Here is a 19,994-nt window from a genome sequence, read left to right as displayed (position 1 = left end):
GATCCACTTCTAGTCCAAAAATTGGATTATATGGGATCCTGGATGAACTAACCAATTGCATACAACATTGGAACAAGAAACACACCACTGGAAGGAGTCGACAGGTCGGGCAGCCTCTGCAGAGAGCATAGGACAATCGACGTTTTGAGTTGAGAACCTCTGTGTGAACAAGAAGAGTAGGGGGGGAGATAGCTAGTTTAAAGAGATGAGGGGGAGGGGGAGAGCAGTAAGTGATAGGTGGATCCAGATGAAGAGGGGTTGATTGACAGATGGAATCTGGTGGTGATAGCAGAGGTTGGAGATGATAAGAACAGGCTGCAGATTATGGAATCCGATAAGAAAAATGAGTGGGGTGGGGGTTCAGAAAGAAGGGTGTGTGTGAGAAGACTTGGGTAACTCAGGAGAGGGGGATGGAAGTTGGAGAATACAATGTTTGTCCCATTGGGTATAGACTACCCATTCCTCTCCACACTTGTACGCCCCCCCCCCCCCCCCAAACCATCTTTATTTCCCATATACTCTGGCCTGATGACCAAACTTCACTAGGACAACATCATTCAGAGTTCCCAACATTAGCAACACACGTTGTGGACAAAACAACCTGAATGTACATTCAGTGGTGGTCTGTAGAAATTTCCTGAATTGCCTCATACAGTCAGAGAAAGAGAGGCAAACGAGAGTCCCGTCAGAGTCACTGAGTGTCCATGGATTCACCTCTGGTGCTCCCGCAGCCACTCAGAGTCCAGTCCAAACCAGGGTCGGTGTCAGAACAAGTCTTAGCAGGGTGAATTAGGGTAACTGCGGGGGGCACAATCTGACTTTTGAAAACTTGCTCAGCAGTGGGTGGGGGGGGTGGTGGTGCTGACCAGCCAACGATGAACCTCCTTAGGGTGCCGCCGTCCCCCTTCCCCCTCTCTCCAATGTATCAGACGAGCGCGCTGCTTATATTGCATAGAGACTAATGACGCAATGACCATGAGCGAGTGGGGGGAATCACAATACCTCATTTTGGGGGGGGGGGGGTCATTGCCCAACCCTGATACAAACCATCAGCAGCCCAAGCTCCAGATCTGAACCTCTTGACGTAATCAGGAACCCTTCAATGCTCTTGTCACCCTCACACATCCCAATTCCGATACCCAGTATCCCTTCAGCCAGACTCCCGCAGCCTGGTGCGACTCCCTCGACCGCAGTCACCAGCAACCCACATGGGTCCCTTGCCTCGAGTCACCAACAGCCCATGCCGCCTGTGTGTTCTTCAGTCTCAGAGCCCCTCACTAGTCTGTCACCATGGTCACCATCCTGTGGGTCATCTCCTCTGATTCTCCCTCTCAAACGAGGGGTGGTCTCCCTCTTTTCTGGTGCCCTACGCCAGTCCCCTGCTTCCCTGGAGTCTGCAATAATACTTCCTTGCCATTCCTTCACTGTCCTTGGGTCTGTATCCTGGAACTGCCCAGCAGCCCTGTAGGAACACCTTGGCCAGAGGAACTGCAATAGTTCAAGAAATTGGCTCCATGTTCACCTTCCCAAGGACAGTCAGAGATGGACAATCAATGCTGCCCTTGCCAACATCACCCATATCCCCAACTAAGTAAGCAGAAATATTTCATTTATATTTCCCTTCTGACTTGCTGTGTGTAGTGAACTGGGATTCACTAGAAGTGCGCTGTACTAACGACTGGTCCCACCTCCCGGCTCCTCCCCTGGTTACCCACCTAAACCCGCTTGTTCATGACCCCTACCTGTGTGGTAAGCTAATAAAAGCGTTAGTTCTCCCTCCAGTCGAATGTGAGTTTTTATCTACGCTACTCTGTTACAATGTGACTCTCTCTCTTGCTTTCCAGTGTTGTTGATGGATACACCAAGTTGTGTTGTAAAGGGTTCTGCATTGATATTCTCAAGAAACTCGCCAAAGCAGTCAAGTTTTCCTATGACCTTTACCTTGTGACCAATGGAAAGCATGGAAAGATTGTGCATGGGACATGGAATGGAATGATCGGAGAGGTACTGAACTTCTGACTGGCTGCATGTGTATGTTCTTTTGTTGATTTGCTTAAAAAATATACCCTTGCAGCAGAAGGTGGTGGGACGGGTCAAAGGGGGCGTAGAAGTGGAGGAATTGGATATGAATGCTCCAATGGGAACTGCAGCGTTGAGAGGTGTCTGGGGCTGAAAGGAGTCAGGTCATGTGGGGCTGAGGGAGGAACCCAAAACAACACTTCAATAATCTAGCACCGATCGTTTGGAATTCCCAGTGGCTCAGCATCTGGTTCATTCTTCAGCCCAGAATGTGAGCCAGACCCCAGAGTGCAAGGGAACGTATGGCCAGAGCAAGGGGGTCCAGAGTGATCCTGGAGTTGGGAATTATGGGCTATGCAACTATGCAGCTGGAGCAAGGGTGAGGGTCCAGAGGGCAGGAACATGGAGAGATCTGCATCTGGAGCTGGGGTTTGGAGTGCTCGTAACTCCCACTGTTACCTACCGCCCCACCATCCTTTGCATGCAACACATTATCCTCCAGAATTTCCGGCACTTACTAAACGATCCCACTACCAGACACATCTTCTCCTCTCCGACACATCTTCTCCTCTCCTCCCCTCTCTACCTTCCGTAGGGGCCGCTCCCTGTGACCGCACCTGACCCCACAGTTTGGGGGCCCCCAAACAGGCCTTTCAAGTAAAGCAACACTTCATCTGTGTATCCGAGGGACTCCATCCAGTGCTCCCTTTGGGACCTTCTCTACATCAGAGAGACTGGACGGAGACAGGGAAATCGCTTCGCTGAGCACCTTCTCTGCCTAAATGACCAATTACTTATCTTTAAGACTGTGACTCCTGGTTCTAGACAAACCATCCCTGAACCTGATGTGTCAAGCCACATAGGAACGTTGTACACTCAGTTATAGTGACAAATCAGAAAAAGAATTTCCACTGAGTGGATATTTAGAAACATTCAACCAGTGAATAAGTAGCAGTGAGCTACTGCGTTAGATCATCTTTAAAAAAAAATCATGTTTCAAATGTCCTTGGGAACGACCTAAAGAGATTGAAGTAAACATGTTGATGGATTGATTCCAGACAGTCAGTTACCATTCAAGGGTCAGGGAACAGTAGCAGCCCAGATTTGGGGGTTACAAAGTGTTCTATACCAGGAAGGAGCGCAACCTCATAGGAAAGTGCTCAGTTGAGATAGTCAGGACTACAGAAGATTACCAACTGAATCTGAAACAACAATGCTTGTCTGAAAAGCATTGGCACATTTTTCAAGGAGGGAAAGTCGTGCGATGGATTATACGCATTCAGGCATTTACCCCATGGTAGAAATGTCTCAAACCAGAAGATATGGGGTTAAGGTGAGAGTGAAGAAGTTTAGAGATATGGCATGGTAGCAGGTCCTTCCCACCCATGAGCCCAAATGCACCCATGTGACCAATTAATTTGCTATTCCTGTACGTCTTTGGAAGGCGGGAAGAAAAAACCCACAGGATTGTGGGGAGAACATACAAGCTCCTCAGACAGAACTACGTGTAGGGTGGTCCTTGTTTTTAGAATAAACATGCTTGCTTGAAGCTTCTGTGCCCTGGAACTGTTAGTCCGGGAACTCATTTAAACCTAGAGTCCACCTTCCAGAGGAGGTCGTGGACCGTCCATGGTTAGTGATGACCATGGGTGAATATAATAAGGGGCAACAAGTCAGCATACAGGAGGGAGAGTGAAAGCTTGGCTGAATGGTAAAACAACGGCAGCCTCACAACGGCAGTGTCACCAATACCCAAGGAGCTGATTGTAGACTTTAGGAAGGGAAAACCAAAGGTGAATGATCCAGTGATCATTGGAGGTGGAGGTGAGAAAATTTAAATTCCTGAGAGTCAACATCTTGGATGCCTTTCCTGGACCCAACACACTAATGTCATCGTTAAGAAAGCACGTCAGCACCTCTACTTCAGGAGTTTGCGGAGGTTTGGTATGATGTGGAAACCCTAACAAATTCTGACAGATGTGTGGTGAGAACTGTGCTTACTGGTGTGGGGGCATCAGTACCTCTGAGCAGAAAGTCCTGTAAAAGGATGTGGACACAGCCCAGTACGTTACAGGCAAAACTTTCCCCACCCTCAAGAAAATCTGTCCGAGCAGCAGCAGCAATCATCAAATGTCCACGCTACCCAGCACATGCTCGGTTCTCGCTGCTGCCATCAGGAAAGAGGTATTGGTGCCACAAGACTCATACCACCAGGTTCAGGAACACCTCCCCCCCCCCCCCCCCCACTCCACCATCAGACTCCTCAACAACAAACTCAAGCAGGGACTCATTTAAGGATTTTTATTTTGCACATTATTTATTACTGATTTTTTTAATGTGTTGCACACTTTGTTTACATTCTTTCTTGTTTACATTTATCTCTTTTGTATCTCTTTTTATTGAGTATAGTTTACACTTAACAATAAGTAGAAATTCTGCCTGGCCCATGGAGAAAGAATCTCTGGGCTGTATGTGATGTCAGGTATGTACTCTGACAATTATTACAAGCTATTACGTTTTAATAAAAAGGGATTATCACTGTAAGGGATAGTATAGACAGGAGGGACTGAACAGTCGCAGTTAACATTTAACATTTCACACAAGCTCAACACAAGTCACAGCCCGGTGATAATTCAATTCATTGGAAGAACTGAGGGAAGATTGTGATTTTGCAAAGGGAGAACCATGCTGACGGCTGGAGAGAAACCAGCTTTTTGAAGCAGCTCTTGTGGTCAGCCATTTTGTGGAATTCAGAACAAAGCATGTTCTAGGAATGACTGGACCATTTCGGTGGATTACCTGTGACAGGAGGGAAGCAAAGTGGTTCATTTTGATTGTGACTAAACAGTGGAGGTCACTTGGAGAGTCTGCCTCATTTTAAGTGTGACCAGCAGTGAAGTTACTTGGAGAAACCAGTGCCAGGGTCTCGGAAGTTTCATGGAGGCAGCCCAGTTTGAGTCATGCCTATAAAAGGACCAGGAGTGTTGTGACCACAGCTCTTGTGGATGGACATGGACATTTCTTCAAAGGCAACGCAAAAAGAACTCGTGAGTCTGTAGCAGCTACAACTCCAGTCGTCCCATCAGTTCATCATTAATTCTGGGCACCAAATTTCAAAGGCCTATGCTCGCTCGCTCACTCACTCACTCACTCACTCACTCACTCACTCACTCACTCACTCACTCACTCACTCACTCACTCACTCACTCACTCACTCACTCACTCACTCACTCACACAAGACACCTGCGCATAGCTGGGGATAGATTTAGTGTTAAGGATAGTTTGAGTTAAGACGATAGTTTAAGAGTTAGAAATAAAAGTAGTGTTTTAAAATTAAACACTATCTAGTTCATTGTCTATTTCTGCTAATGGTGCTCAGTTCGTAACACAATAAATTTGATCTTTGAGAATCGGGAGTGCAGTTTGGTTGGTGGATGGTCATTGGGAGGTGGTGGTCTTTGAAGTGCCAGTGTGGGTGACAGCTGATGTTTGTGTGGTTGAGGTGGTAATGGAGAGCTTATTGGAAACCATACTATAAATTAAAACCAAATGGACACTAAACAAACTACAAAATACATTGCTAAACTAAATATTAATCTCTCAGTCAATAAAGGGAGAGAAATCTGGAAACTATTGGCCAATAATTCCAACAATTGGAGAGGGGAAATTATTAGAACCCATTAGTGGGGAAAAGAAACTTTAATTTGAAATGTGTGAATTACTCAATCAACCCAACCATAGATTTGTTGAAGGCAAATCATATTTGACATGTGGGATTTTTGAAGTTTACACCGTGAAGGTTGATCAGATTAGTGAGATGGATCTACATTTGAATTCTTGGAAGGCATTCAACAAACTGCCAGATGTGAAGCTTTATTAAGATAATGGAAATCCAAAGAAGTAGAGGAAAGCTGGCCCAGTGACAGGAGACACTCAAGGTGAAGAGTGGGAGTTTCACAGATTGGCAGATGGTCGGAGGTATTCTTCAGGGGAGGGTTTCGGGGCCTCTCACACTTGAATTTGTATAGGTTATCAAATTCAAGTGCAGCAAATAGAATTAAAATACTTCTGGATACTGTGAAGCAAGGCAAATCATCACATAGTGATGGGATATGTGTGAGCTTCTGGATGGTGAAAGAGGGTGGCTTGAAGGAGCCCAATGCAGAGCACTGTGAGCTGATACTTTGGGGGGTGGGGGTTTAATGTGGATAGAGGCAGCACATCTTAAAAGTGAAGATTTTATAAAAAGTGTGGATGAACAGCTTCCATCCTAAGGGTTGTGTGAGAAACAAGGTCACAAATTTTTAAGACGTCTTACAGGAAGAAAGGAATTAAATGAAGGAAAGGCCCAGTTGGGAAGTTCTGAGGGCATTAGCTGTGACGGTAGAGGACAAGTAGTGCGGCGATTAAAATCGGCGATGCCTTTAGATGCCAACATCTTTGAAATGAAGGCACAGACAGAGACCATTTTCTCATCACGTTCATGCTAGTCAATAATGAGGCATTCAGACTCCCAGTGCCACACATTCCCATGTCCCAAACTCCTTTCCATTTCTCAGGATCGCGCCACCCCCCCCGCCCCCAACCGTGCACAAAATCCCTTGCTGAGTTTGCCCTGCCCAGTTCCAGATTTCACTCAGCATTAAATTCTGCCACTTTTGTCCCCACCGAACCTTTTTAGCCATCAATCAACCACACAGCTAAACATTGATACATGCCATGGAAAGCCATAAGCTCCACTGGAATAAGTTTCCACTCACTAACATTTCCATCAGTTATTATTTTTGCTTTTTGCCATGAACTTTCCGTGTTCTCTCAAATCCCTTGAGCTTTTACTTTTCTGACCAGTCGACCATGTCGAATCTAGTCAAACATTGTGTTAAAATCCGTGTGGATGACTTCAAATGCTTTACCCTAGTTGAACTACTTGTAACAGTGAATTACAGACCTCCTTAAACAATCAGTGTCTTTCTAAATTAAGATTAAAACCATTCCTCAGAAGATAACAGTAATTTTGCACATTATTAGTGAGGACCTCTGGAGTTGGTGGAGTCTACAGGGGTTGCAAGAAGAAATTAGTCAAGGAGCGAAATCTTATTTTAAAACCAAGCACAAGGCATTGTAGAACCCTGAGCCAGTGTGATTGAGATTAATATGAAGTCTGCAGATGTCAGAGAACAGGAACAATACATGACTGTGCTGAAGGAACTCAGCAGGTCACACAGAAACCAGAAAATAAGCAGTTGGCGTTTCCCTCCATCAGGAAAGCTAGAAATTGGGCAATAAGGTAGGGGGAGGGGAAGGCGGAGGTGTAGAGACTCTGGTATTTGCTCTTGCCGCCCTGAGAAAAAGGTGTTGTTTACTTGTGGCCACAATGTGGTGGAACACGAGGCCATGGACGGACATGTTGGTGTGGGGATAGAATGTGGAATTGAAGCAGTTGGTCACTGGGAGGTTCTTGTGGCAGTGGACAGAGCAAAGGAGCTCAGTGAAACGATCTCCCAGTCTTCTCGGTGTAGAGGAGGCTACATTGGGAGCAACTCCCACAGATTCACAGGAGAAGTATTGCTTCACTTTGAAGATTGGTTTGGGGCCCCAGTTGGCAGTGAGAGATGAGCTTCAGAGGGAGGGGAAATGGAAGGAGGGGAAATGGAAGGAGGCGAGTGGGGTGATACGTGGGTGGGGAGCTGGACGAAGGAAGGTGAGGACAATGCACAGGGCAAAGGGAAGAAATAGAATGGAGTAGGAGGGATGAGGGAAAGTGAAGGGGGTGAACAAAAAGAGAATATTGATGCCATCTAGTTGGAGAGGGCCGAGATGGATCACAAGGTGTTGTTCTTCCATTGTATGTGTGGTCTCAGTCTGGCAGTACATGAGGCCATGTATGAAATGCTGCACTTGCACTTGGACCTCATTCCTCACCATCAGCTGGGGCCCAAAACCATCCTCCAAAGTGAAACAATACTTTTCCTGTGAATCTGTGGGGATTGCTCCCAATGTGGCCTCCTCCACATCAGAGAGACTGGACGAAGACTGGGAGATCGTTTCACTGAGCTCCTTCGCTTTGTCCACTGTAACAAGGATCTCCCAGTGACCAACTGCTTCAATTCCCCATCTTATTCTCACACTGACATATCTGCCCACGGCTTCATGTTCTACCATGTTGTGGCCACATGCAAGTAGGAGGAACAACACCTTTATATCAGGGCAACAATAGCAAATACCAGAGAATCTCTGTTTAAGGTAAGTGGAGGAGCATTTAGGGGAGAAGTCAGAGGGCTGGCGAGTGATTGGTGCCTGAATGGTGGTGGATGTTGGAACAATAGGGACATTTAGACTGTCACGTAGATGTAAGAAAAATAGAGGGATTAGATTGTTATGGAGTAGGTTTACATAGGTCGGCTCAGCATTGTGGGCCGAAGGGCCTCAACTGTGCTGTAATGTTCTATGAGCCAGGCTCCTGGTGAACAGGCTGCTGCTTAATCATTACTGCTCCATGGAGGCCATTTAGCTCTGGAGAACCACACACCAAATGGTCACACTTTGACCACAGTGTTATTGGAGAGACTGAGGAGGCTTGAAACCACAGAGGGAAAATTCAAGGCACAAGCTTCTGGCTTCGAAAGAATCAGCAAAGAAAGAGGTAAAGCCTCGTGTCCACTTGAGCTGCAAATGGGAGATGTGATTTGAAGCAGTGTGTCAGAGAACAGATGGGAAGCATCCATAAAAAGAGTGAAGTCATTTCAGAATCAGAATTTATTGTCTCAAATATTGCTATGAATTACATTTACAAAAATAAATGAGTGCGAAAGAAGAGAAAGTGCGGGAGTGTCTGTGGTTCATTGTCCGTTCGAAAATCTGATGGCAGAGGGGAAGAAGCTGTTTTTGTGCCGCTGGGTGTTCGTCTTCAGGCTTCTGGGTGGTGAGGGGGGTGGGGTCCCCCTTGAAGATAGAGGCCAATTTCTCAAGACTCCGCCTGATGTAGCTGTCCACAGTGGAGAGAAGACTGGTGCCCGTGATGGCGCTGGCCTAATTCACAACTCTCTGTAGTCTTTTCCTATCCCGTGAATTTGCACCTCTATACTAGATAGTGATGCAACCAGTCAGAATGCTCTCCACGGTACATCTATAGACACTTGCAAGAGTCTTTGGTGACACACCAAATCTCCTCACAAGGTAGAGCCGCTGACAAGCCTTCTTCATGAGTGCATCGACAGGGAGAACCCAGGATAGGTCTTCAGAGAGGCTGACCCCCCCAGGAATTTGAAGTTCTTTACCCTCTCTGCTGATGAGGACTGGTTTGTGTTCTCCTGGTTTCTCCTTCCTGAAGTGCACAATCAATTCCTTAGTTTTGCTATCATTGAGCGCAAAGTTGTTGTTGTGACACCACTCAACTAGCTGATCTATCTCACTTCCTCTTTGCCATCTGTAATCCTGCCAACGAACCGAGGTGTCATCGGCAAATTTGTAGACGGCCTTGGAATTGTGCCTAATTGCACAGTTATGGATGTCGAGAGAGTAGAGCAGCCTGTGTTGTGTTTCTATTTGTGAAGCTTGGGAAGGCTTTGGAAACAATGTATATTTGCAAACATTGTTGATTTATTAAGACATTGGTCAATGTTTACTGTAACTGAGGTTGCGAAATCACGTGGGATATTGTATTTCTGGCCACATATAATTAACTAAGTCTTGTGCAGGATGATAGACTGGTTCTAAGAAGAATTAAGCTGCAGTTGTGAGGATGAGAAAATAATTTTGTTTTTATCTCAATTTATTAGTCAACTTTTATAAGTAATGAGTTATTCTATAATTTTGTATTTAATGAATTGATAAATTAATTTGTGTACATTTTATTAAATTTAATGAATTGGGTCAGCACAAAAACAGGCCCATCGGCCCCCACCATGTTTGTGCAGGTTGGTTGGTTGGTGGAGCCCATTCACTAGCACTCAATCTGTAGCTTTCTATGTCTTAGAAATTCAAGCATTCACCCAGATTATTACTGCCATAGGGTTGCTGTTATTTTGGGTAGTGTTGTACATATATTTGTTTGGAATTATGCCTTCCTAGTTCCATTGTTGTATCAGGCATTACAGTCATTTTCATCAATAAAGCATGTTTTGTTAGCAGCTCTGTCCTATTCAAAAATCCTGGAAAGAGAGAGAGAGAGAGAGAAGTCAATTTTCATGACATTCCATTTGCTCTACACATGTGTCTTTTCCAGTTGTGACCAAGTGTTGCAGACCTGAGACGTTGGCCAGTTTTCTTTCCACAGATTCAAGATTCAAAATTCCTTTATTGCTGTGTAATAGCACAGAGCATGTAATATTATACAACATTTCCCACCTGTCATAATGCTGCCTAACCTGGCGAGCTTTTCCAGCATTTTCTGTTTTTGTCTCAGAAAACCAGCGTCTGCCTCCTTCTTTGGATTTTTAAATAAAACTCACCTGCTCAAAAATAAGGATAAGCATCCACACCTGCAACAGACTTAATAAATGCCAAGTTCCATTCAGCGTTCACAGTAAATACATGCCGTTCAAATTAAAATCAACACAATCCCCCCCCCCCAACCCCTTCCAAATAGAAACAAGCTATTTGCATTCAACAGATGTAGCCTTGTATCCTTCTCAGTACATTGGCTGTTGTGCTTCCAATCGCAGGTCTTCTACCGGAGAGCAGATATGGCTATCGGCTCTCTCACTATAAACGAGGAGCGCTCTGCCATTGTGAGCTTCTCGGTTCCCTTTGTGGAGACTGGGATTAGTGTGATGGTTGCCAGGAGCAACGGGACAGTCTCTCCGTCGGCTTTCCTCGGTAAGCTGTGGATCTAAAGCAGATCTAAAAGTGACGTTCAAGGTGGGTGTCTCAGAATTGGATGCTGAGTGGTGACCAAAAGAAATGTTCAAATGCTGGCAATTTTCCAGTGGCCCATTGCCAGACTGAGTGGGAAAATCCTCTGTGTTTATATTCCACTTCATTTATCAATTCATTTGGGACTCAAAGTTGTAGCCAAGGCCAACTATAGCAGCTGGAGAGGTGATTACCTGCCATTTGATAGGTAGCCTGCCTGGTCCAGCAGCACCCAGCATGCAAAGGCTGATGGGTGTTCCCTATATAATAAGGTAACTGGAAGGGGGAATGGGTAAACCCCCCCCCCCCCCGATATAGTGATGTCTCCCACTAGTAGTGGTATGTCACCAGGAGAGCATGCACATTCTTGGGATAGCAGTTACTCTTCCTTCTATAATGGTCATCTTGTGATGGGTCATACCTTCCTGAGATGGTTGTCACGATAACAGAATATCAGTTCACTCCCATGGATGCCAATCACACCTTCCTTGGTGCTGGACAAACATCAGCAGTTGCATTCCCTGCAGTGTTAGTATATGGTAGGAGTGGGGGGTGGGCTGGGGTAAGAGACCCACTTAGGGAAGGGGATGGAGGGTGTGATTTCACCCCAACAATGCCGTCTGCTGGGTTTATGTGATGCTGATCCCCAGTGGCCGGGGAGCCACGCAAAGAAATCCTAGCCTGAAGTAGTGATGCCTCAAAGGGCTTTCTGCAAGCTATGAACTGGGCAGGAGGAGAACGTAGATGGTGTTTAGAAGCAGGCGAGGAATCATGCTTGTGGGGAAAGTAATCTGCTGCTATTTCCTGCCTTTACAGAGCCCTACAGTCCTGCTGTGTGGATGATGATGTTCGTGATGTGCCTGATGGTAGTTGCCCTCACTGTTTGTGTATTCGAGTACTACAGCCCTGTTGGATACAACCAAAACCTTCAGAGTGCTAAATGTAAGTGATCTGTTTCTTACCCTGTTCGAAGTAAGGGTTCACACACAAGAGAGGCTGGGAAAGCCTTGCAACTGATTCACACCGTTTCGTAAAGAGAATTCAGCTTTACGGTTTTTGACATTCGCCATTCGTAGATACACTACAAAGCAACAGGCCCAACTCATCCATGCCCACCAAGATTCCTGTCTAAGCCTCTGCCTGCATTAGGCCCATATCCTATTCATGAACTCGTCTTTTAAACATAACCCTCCTCAGTCACCTTTTTTCCACCCTCTCTAGCTTAATCACATCATTCCTAAAGCAAGGTGACCAGAACTACACATCATATTCCAAGTGAAGTCTTAAAGTTTTTACAATTGTACCATGATACCTCGATTCTCATACCCAGTGCCCCGATTGATGAAGTGTGCCAGACTCCATCCTCATTACCCTGTGTCGTGACTTTCGGGGATCAATGTATTTGTACCCCAAAGTCTCTCTGTTCCACACTCACCAGAGCCCTGCCATTCACTGTGAATGGGCTGGATTAACTTCCTAAAATGCATTTCATCTGTCATTCAGTTGCCCACCTTGATTTCCATGAACATTTTCTAGATTATGAAAAGAAATTATTGCAATAATCTACTGGTGAAGGGACGAGGGGCAGGCCAAACTGCAAACTGTTTGTTTGCTGAGGGTTGTGGAACCACAGAACATTTACAGCACCAAATCAGGCCACCTCTAGTCTGTGCCGAACCATTTTTTTCCTAGTCCCACTGACCTGCATCCAGCCCATGGCCCTCCATACCTCTCCCATCCACGTATCCATCCAAATTCTTCTTAAATGTTAAAATTGAGCCCGCATTTACCACTTCACCAGGAAACTCATTCCACGCCCCCACTACTCTCTGTGTGAAGAAGTTCCTCCTCATGAACCCCCAAACCTTTCCCCTTTCACCCTTAACCCATGTCCTCTGGTTTGTATCCCACCAACACTCAATGGAAAAAAAATCTATCTGCATTTACTCTGTCTATCTCCCTCATAATTTTAAATATCAAATCTCCCCTCATTCTTCTATGCAATAGGGAATAAAGTCTTAACCTGTTTAACCTTTCCTTGTAACTCAGTTCCTGAAGTCCGGGCAATATTCTAGCAAATCTTCTCTGCACTTTCCATCTTATTGATATCTTTCCTGTAGTTAGGTGACGACAACTGCACACAATTATCCAAATTTGGCCTCCAACTTTAACATAACTTCCCAACTCCTGTACTCAATACTTTGATTTGTGAAGGCCAAGATGCCAAAAGTTCTGTTTACAACCCTGTCCACCTGTGATGCCACTTTCAGGGAATTATGTCTCTGTAGTCCCAGATCGCTCTGTTCTACCACACTTCTCAGTGCCCAACCATTTACCGTGTATGTCCTTTCTTGGTTTGTCCTTCCAAAATGCAACACCTTACACTTGTTTGCATTAAATTCCATCTGTCATTTTTCAGCCCATTTTACCTGAGATGAGGAAGTGGGGGGAAGAACAGGGATCTATTCTCACTGTGTCTGGCTGTCTCTCTACAGTTACAGGGGGACCAACGTTTACCATTGGCAAATCTGTATGGCTTCTCTGGGCTTTGGTCTTCAACAACTCTGTCCCCATTGAAAATCCCAAAGGTACAACCAGCAAAATCATGGTCTTAATCTGGGCCTTCTTCGCTGTTATCTTCCTGGCGAGTTACACCGCAAATCTGGCAGCGTTTATGATCCAAGAGCAGTTCATCGACACCGTTTCGGGTCTTAGCGACAGAAAGGTAAGGGCCGGCCTTGCTTGAAATATACCACCCACTGTACTGTGCTGGAGGTCAGACTGATCCACCTCGAGATCCCACCCAGTCTGTTACAAAGGGAACTGTAAACTGGTAGTCCAGTGCCCAGCAGAAACAAGCCTTCCATCATCTGCAAGATCACCAGCACTTCCTGTGCCACACGTGTGAACAGGGAGGTCAGTTGGTTGAGAGCATAAAACGGAGCCTTGGTGAATGAAGAAGTTTGGTTTGTTTAGTGATCTCTGTGCGGTATGATCTCATGGTGTTTGTGTCTCAGAGTGATGGGAGTTTTATTATGTGCAATCCTGTGTTAAGGGTAGTACCCTGGGTACCTAAAGGGAGTCTTGGTGTGAAAGGGTGTTTCCAGATACTAAAGGCGCCTTCGAGTATTAACAAGAGCTTCCTGGTTCATTCACGGAGACCTTGTATGATCAGGGTCATTGGATTTCAGAGCCAATTCTTACCATGTTCCAAGCAGTTTCTTTATTACAAGGGATTTTCAGTTATGAAAGTTGATGCTCAGGCATTTAGTTGAGTTTCATTTGGGGTCTCTGCATTGCCTCTGGTTGATATGAGTCCTCTAGGTGGTGAGAGGAAACTCATCGTTCAGGGGACTCTCAGTGTTAGACTCTGCTTGAGAATGGGAATTGAACCCATGGGAGTTCTTACTATGTTTGAATTTAAGAAGTATCTTGGTGTTTGAGGAATGTCTCCTGACTATAAGGTTTTTTTTAATAAATGGCACATTAAGAATGATGGCAGCCCATCTAAAAGAACATCAGGATGTTTCTGATGCTGTTCTGATGCTGTCGCACTGGGATATTTAGTGAAGTATTGGGATGTTGGGCAAAGCATAGCGAGTCATGCAGTCGAGCTCAGGGAATGGAGAGGTTTATGACTTTTTTTTAAAAAAGGAGTTTTAGGGATACTTGGGTTTTTAAACTGCCACTTGAGAAGGTTTACGGGAGATTCAGACATGAATCTGAAAGGTTAAAGGAAGTCTCAGTGACATGCAAGTCTTAGTTATCATTGGATGAATATTTATGTAAAAAACCTCTTGTAGGTAGGAATCAAGAGATTGTGTTTTGAGCCTCCTTTGCATAGACAATGTTTAATGCTTACTTAGGGGATAGATCGATCCTGCAGTGGGTCTTTGACCTTCTTGCGGAGTGCAAGTGGAATTACGGTGCATTTGTAGGTCGGTAATAAACCAGATTCCAATGACACTTTGTCGTGAATAGTTTCAGAAACCCCAAGATCAATACCCAGCATTCCGATTTGGCACGGTGCCCAATGGCAGCACCGAGAGGAACATCAAAAACAACTACCCGGACATGCATTCCTACATGACCAGATACAACCAGCGCTCTGTGGAGGACGCTCTGGCCAACTTGAAATCAGGGTAAGCACCAGGCAGCCGGCTGGCATCTTCATTAGGGAAAGAACATTTTTACACAGCAATTGGCGCACAGTTAGGGCAACATTGTTACAGCGCCAACTGGGGTTCGAACCCCGCGTCATCTGCAAGGAGCTTGTATGTTCTCTCCGTGTCTCTGAGGGTTTTCCCTGGGTGCACCGTTTCCTCCAAAACGTAGCAGGGGTTGAGGTCAATTGGGTGTAATTGGGAGGCATGGGCTCGCGGGCTGAAAGGGCCTGTTACCGTGCTGTATGTCTACATTTATAAATTTAATGATGACTTGGGATTGATGAGAATGGGACTAAACTGCTCTGCCTGACAGCAGTCATAGCGGGATGAGTGGCCTTCTCTTTTTTTTGCCTTCTTTTGAACTTATTTATTTTTAAAAATGTAATTGACAGCAATTTTTGCACCTGTAATGTTGCCGCAAAACAAAATAAATTCTGATTCCAAATCTGAGAAAGCCTTCAGTGCCTGAGGCCCTTCAGGAACCCTTCTCACCACCCTCTCGAAACCCGGTTCCAATACCTAATTCCCATGAGTCAGTGTCCAGCAGCCCACACCTTCGACTGCAAGTCACTGACAACCTGGAGCCTGTGTTGGTCCTTCGTCCTTAAGCCACTGACAGCCCCAACCCTGTGTGGGTCCTTTGACTGCAAGTCACCAGCAGCCCACAGCTTGTGTGGGTCCTTCATCTTTTTTAACAATTTTTTTTATTTTTCACACTATGAACCATACTAACCAAAATACACACAAACATTTCCCTCTTGAATATACAGAGTGACATTTTCTCCCCTTTTCACCCTCCCTTCCCTTCCTCCTTCACCCCCCTCCCCACCCACTCAATGTTCAACCTATATGATACATTAAACGCATTAAACAATGTCATCACACAATGAAAATAAACAAGAAATTTGCGTCTTCTACTTTTACATACTGGGTCAGTTCATTTCGTCTTCTTCTCATTCTGTCATTTTAGGGGATGGAGGTCCGCGGTAGGACTTCTCTGTTGTGTTCCATGTACGGTTCCCAAATTTGTTCGAATACTGTGATGTTATTTCTTGTATGTTATTTTTTCCAGTGGAATACATTTATTCATTTCTATGTACCATTGCTGTATTCTCAGGCTATCTTCTGATTTCCAGGTTGACATAATACATTATTTTGCTACAGCTAAGGCTATCATAATAAATCTTTTTTGTGCTCCATCCAAATCGAGTCCAAGTTCTTTACTTCTTATATTACTTAGAAGAAAGATCTCTGGGTTTTTTGGTATGTTGCTTTTTGTGATTTTATTTAATACCTGATTCCGATCTTCCCAAAACTTTTTTATTTTCTCACATGCCCAAATTGCATGTACTGTTGTTCCCGTTTCCTTCTTACATCGAAAACATCTGTCTGATACTGTTGGGGGGTCCCATTTATTTAACTTTTGGGGCATGGTGTATAGCCTGTGTAACCATTTATATCGCATCATGCGTAACCTCGTGTTTATTGTATTTCTCATAGTTCCGGAGCATAGCTTTTCCCATGTTTCATTCTTTATCTTTATGTTTAGATCTTGTTCCCATTTTTGTTTGGGTTTACAGCTTGTTTCCTCATTCTCTTTCTCTTGCAGTTTGATGTACATGTTTGTTATAAATCTTTTAATTATCATTGTGTCTGTAATCACATATTCAAAATTGCTTCCTTCTGGTAACCTCAGCCTGCTTCCCAATTTGTCCTTCAAGTAGGTTTTCAGTTGGTGGTATGCAAACATTGTACCATGAGTTATACCATATTTGTCCTTCATTTGTTCAAAAGATAATAATTTATTTCCCGAAAAACAATTTTCTATTCTTTTGATCCCTTTTCTCTCCCATTCTCTAAAGGAAAGGTTAGCTATTGTGAAAGGGATTAGTTGATTTTGCATCAATATTAATTTTGGTAGTTGATAATTTGTTTTATGCCTTTCTACGTGAATCTTCTTCCAAATGTTGAGCAGATGGTGCAGTACTGATGAATTCCCATGTTGCACCAGCTTTTCGTCCCACTTATATAGTATATATTCAGGTACCTTCTCCCCTATTTTATCTAGCTCTAATCTGGTCCAATCTGGTTTTTCCCTTGTTTGATAAAAATCTGATCGGTATCTTAATTGTGCTGCTCTATAATAATTCTTAAAATTTGGTAGCTATAAGCCCCCTTGTTTGTACCATTCTGTTAATTTACCTAGAGCTATACTCGGTTCCCCCCCCCCACCTTTCCATAAAAATTTCCTTGTTATTTTCTTTAGCTCCTTGAAGAATTTCTCTGTTCGGTGAATTGGTAACGATTGAAATAGGTATTTTATCCTTGGGAAGATATTCATTTTAATGCAATTTACCCTTCCTATCAGTGTTAGTGGTAAGTCTTTCCAATGTTCTAAGTCATCTTGTAATTTCTTCATTAATAGCTGATAATTTAGTTTGTATAGATGGCCTAGATTATTATCTAGTTGTATACCTAGGTATCGAATTGCCTGTGTTTGCCATCTAAATGGTGATTCTTTCTTAAATTGTGAAATCTGCATTATTCATTGGCATCGCTTCACTTTTATTTGCGTTGATCTTGTACTCCGATACTTCTCCATATTATTTCAATTTCTTATGTAATTCTTTTATTGATATTTCTGGTTCTGTTAAGTATACTATGATGTCATCTGCAAATAGACTGATTTTATATTCCTTCTCTTTTATTTTTATCCCTCTTATTTTATTTTCTGTTCTTATCAGTTCTGCCAGTGGTTCTATAGCTAACATGAACAGTGAGGGTGATAGTGGACATCCCTGCCTAGTTGATCTGCTTAATTTAAATTGGCTTGATATATATCCATTTACTGTCACCTTTGCCAATGGTCCCTTATATAATGCTTTAATCCAATTAATATATTTCTCTGATAGGTTGAACCTCTGTAGTACTTTGAATAAATAATTCCATTCTACTCTGTCAAAGGCATTCTCTGCGTCTAAGGCAACCACCACTGTTAGCATCTTGTTTCCTTGTACTGCAAGGATTAAATTAATGAACTTACAGATATTGTCTGTTGTTCATCTTTTCTTAATAAAACCAGTTTGATCTAGTTTTACTATTTTTGGTACACAGTCGGTCAATCTGTTTGCTAATAGTTTAGCTATTATCTTATAATCTGTGTCAAGTAGAGATATTGGTCTATACAATGCTGGTGTTAGTGGATCTTTCCCGGACTTTGGTATTACTGTAATTATTGCTGTTTTGCATGAATCTGGCATGTTTTGTGTTTCTTCAATCTGGTTCATTACTTCCAGGAGGGGAGGAATTAATAAGTCTTTAAATGTTTTATAGAATTCTATTGGGAGTCCATCCTCTCCTGGCGTTTTATTGTTCGGTAGTTTTTTTAATATATGCTGTATTTCCTCTAGATTTTATTAATTTATTTTGCTCCTCTTCTTGCAATTTCGGTAGTTCAATTTTAGCTAGAAACTCATCTATTTTGTCTTCTTTCCCTTCGTTCTCAGTTCGATATAATTGCTCGTAGAACTCCTTGAAGTTTTCATTGATCTCCATTATATGTAATTTGTTTGTCTTTTTTCCTTGATGCCAATGCCGTTCTTTTAGTTTGTTCTGTCTTAATCTGCCAAGCTAGTATTTTGTGCGTTTTTTCTCCTAGCTCATAATACTTCTGTTTTGTCTTCATTATGTTCTTCTCCACCTTGTATGTTAGTAGTGTTTCATATTTTATTTTTTTGTCCGCCAATTCTCTTCTTTTTGTAGTATCTTCCCTTATTGCTAATTCTTTTTCTATACTTGCTATTTCCCTTTCCAGCTGTTCTATTTCCCGATTGTAGCCCTTCTTCATCTTAGCTACATAACTTATTATCTGCCCTCTGATGAACACTTTCATTGCATCCCATAGTATAAATTTATCTTTCACTGATTCCATATTTATTTCAAAGTACATTTTAATTTGTCACTCAATGAATTCTCTAAAATCCTGTCTTTTAAGTAGCATGGAGTTTAATCTCCATCTATACATTCTTGGTGGAATGCCCTCCAACTCTATTGCTAATAACAGGGGTGAGTGATCCGATAACAATCTAGCTTTATATTCCCTTTTCCTAACTCTCCCTTCGATGTGGGCTGACAACAGGAACAGGTCTATCCTTGAGTATATTTTATGTCTACCCAAATAATATGAATATTCCTTTTCGTTTGGGTGTTGTCTCCTCCATATATCCAAAAGTTGCATTTCCTGCATTGGTTTAACTATAAGTTTGATTACTTTGTTCTTTCTGCTAGTCTTTTTTCCAGTTTTATCCATCTTTGAGTTCAAATTAAGGTTAAAGTCCCCTCCTATCAGTATATTCCCCTGCATATCTGCAATCTTCAAAAAGATATCTTGCATAAATTTTTGATCCTCTTCATTAGGTGCATATATATTGAGCAAATTCCAAAATTCTGAATATATCTGACAGTTTATCATTACATACCTCCCTGCCGGATCTATTACTTCCTCCTCAATTTTGATTGGAACATTTTTATTGATTAATATAGCTACTCCTCTGGCTTTTGAATTATATGATGCTGCCGTTACGGGCCCTACCCAATCTCTCTTTAATTTCTTGTGTTCCACTTCAGTTAGATGTTTTTCCTGCACGAATGCTATATCAATTTTTTCTTTCTTCAGTAAATTTAACAGCCTCTTCCTTTTGATTTAGTTATGTATTCCATTAATATTTATAGTCATATAGTTCAACATGGCCATTTCATACTTTGTTTACCTCTCATTTCCGTTCCCTCATCACCACCTTTCCTCCTTATCCATTTCTGGTTTTTTTTGAACACACTGTAAGACAACACTTCTAAAACATAAAATATTTCCTCTATTCCCACATCTAAAATTCCCTTACCCCCAAATGTCCCCCCCCCCCAATCTCTTAGTTGCCCCTTGCCCCTTGCTGGGCAAC

General features: G+C 43.3%; 1 protein-coding gene across 1 annotated transcript in view; it reads left to right on the top strand.

Moving 5' to 3' along the window:
• The window catches only part of LOC138759241 (glutamate receptor ionotropic, NMDA 2C-like), a 60,242-nt gene that overhangs the window by 18,825 nt on the left and 21,423 nt on the right, over window positions 1-19,994 (top strand). Inside the window, exons 5-10 of the mRNA XM_069929347.1 lie at window positions 838-843; window positions 1,845-2,004; window positions 10,684-10,837; window positions 11,690-11,815; window positions 13,369-13,598; window positions 14,855-15,015. Coding sequence (XP_069785448.1) covers window positions 838-843; window positions 1,845-2,004; window positions 10,684-10,837; window positions 11,690-11,815; window positions 13,369-13,598; window positions 14,855-15,015 — 837 coding nt within the window. The remainder of the gene's footprint in view (window positions 1-837; window positions 844-1,844; window positions 2,005-10,683; window positions 10,838-11,689; window positions 11,816-13,368; window positions 13,599-14,854; window positions 15,016-19,994) is intronic.

Source organism: Narcine bancroftii, chromosome 3 (genome assembly GCF_036971445.1).
Source record: "Narcine bancroftii isolate sNarBan1 chromosome 3, sNarBan1.hap1, whole genome shotgun sequence".
In the NCBI taxonomy this organism is placed as follows: Eukaryota; Metazoa; Chordata; class Chondrichthyes; order Torpediniformes; family Narcinidae; genus Narcine; species Narcine bancroftii.
Note: the sequence above shows the minus strand (reverse complement) of the source record. Positions and strands in the feature narration are given on the sequence as shown.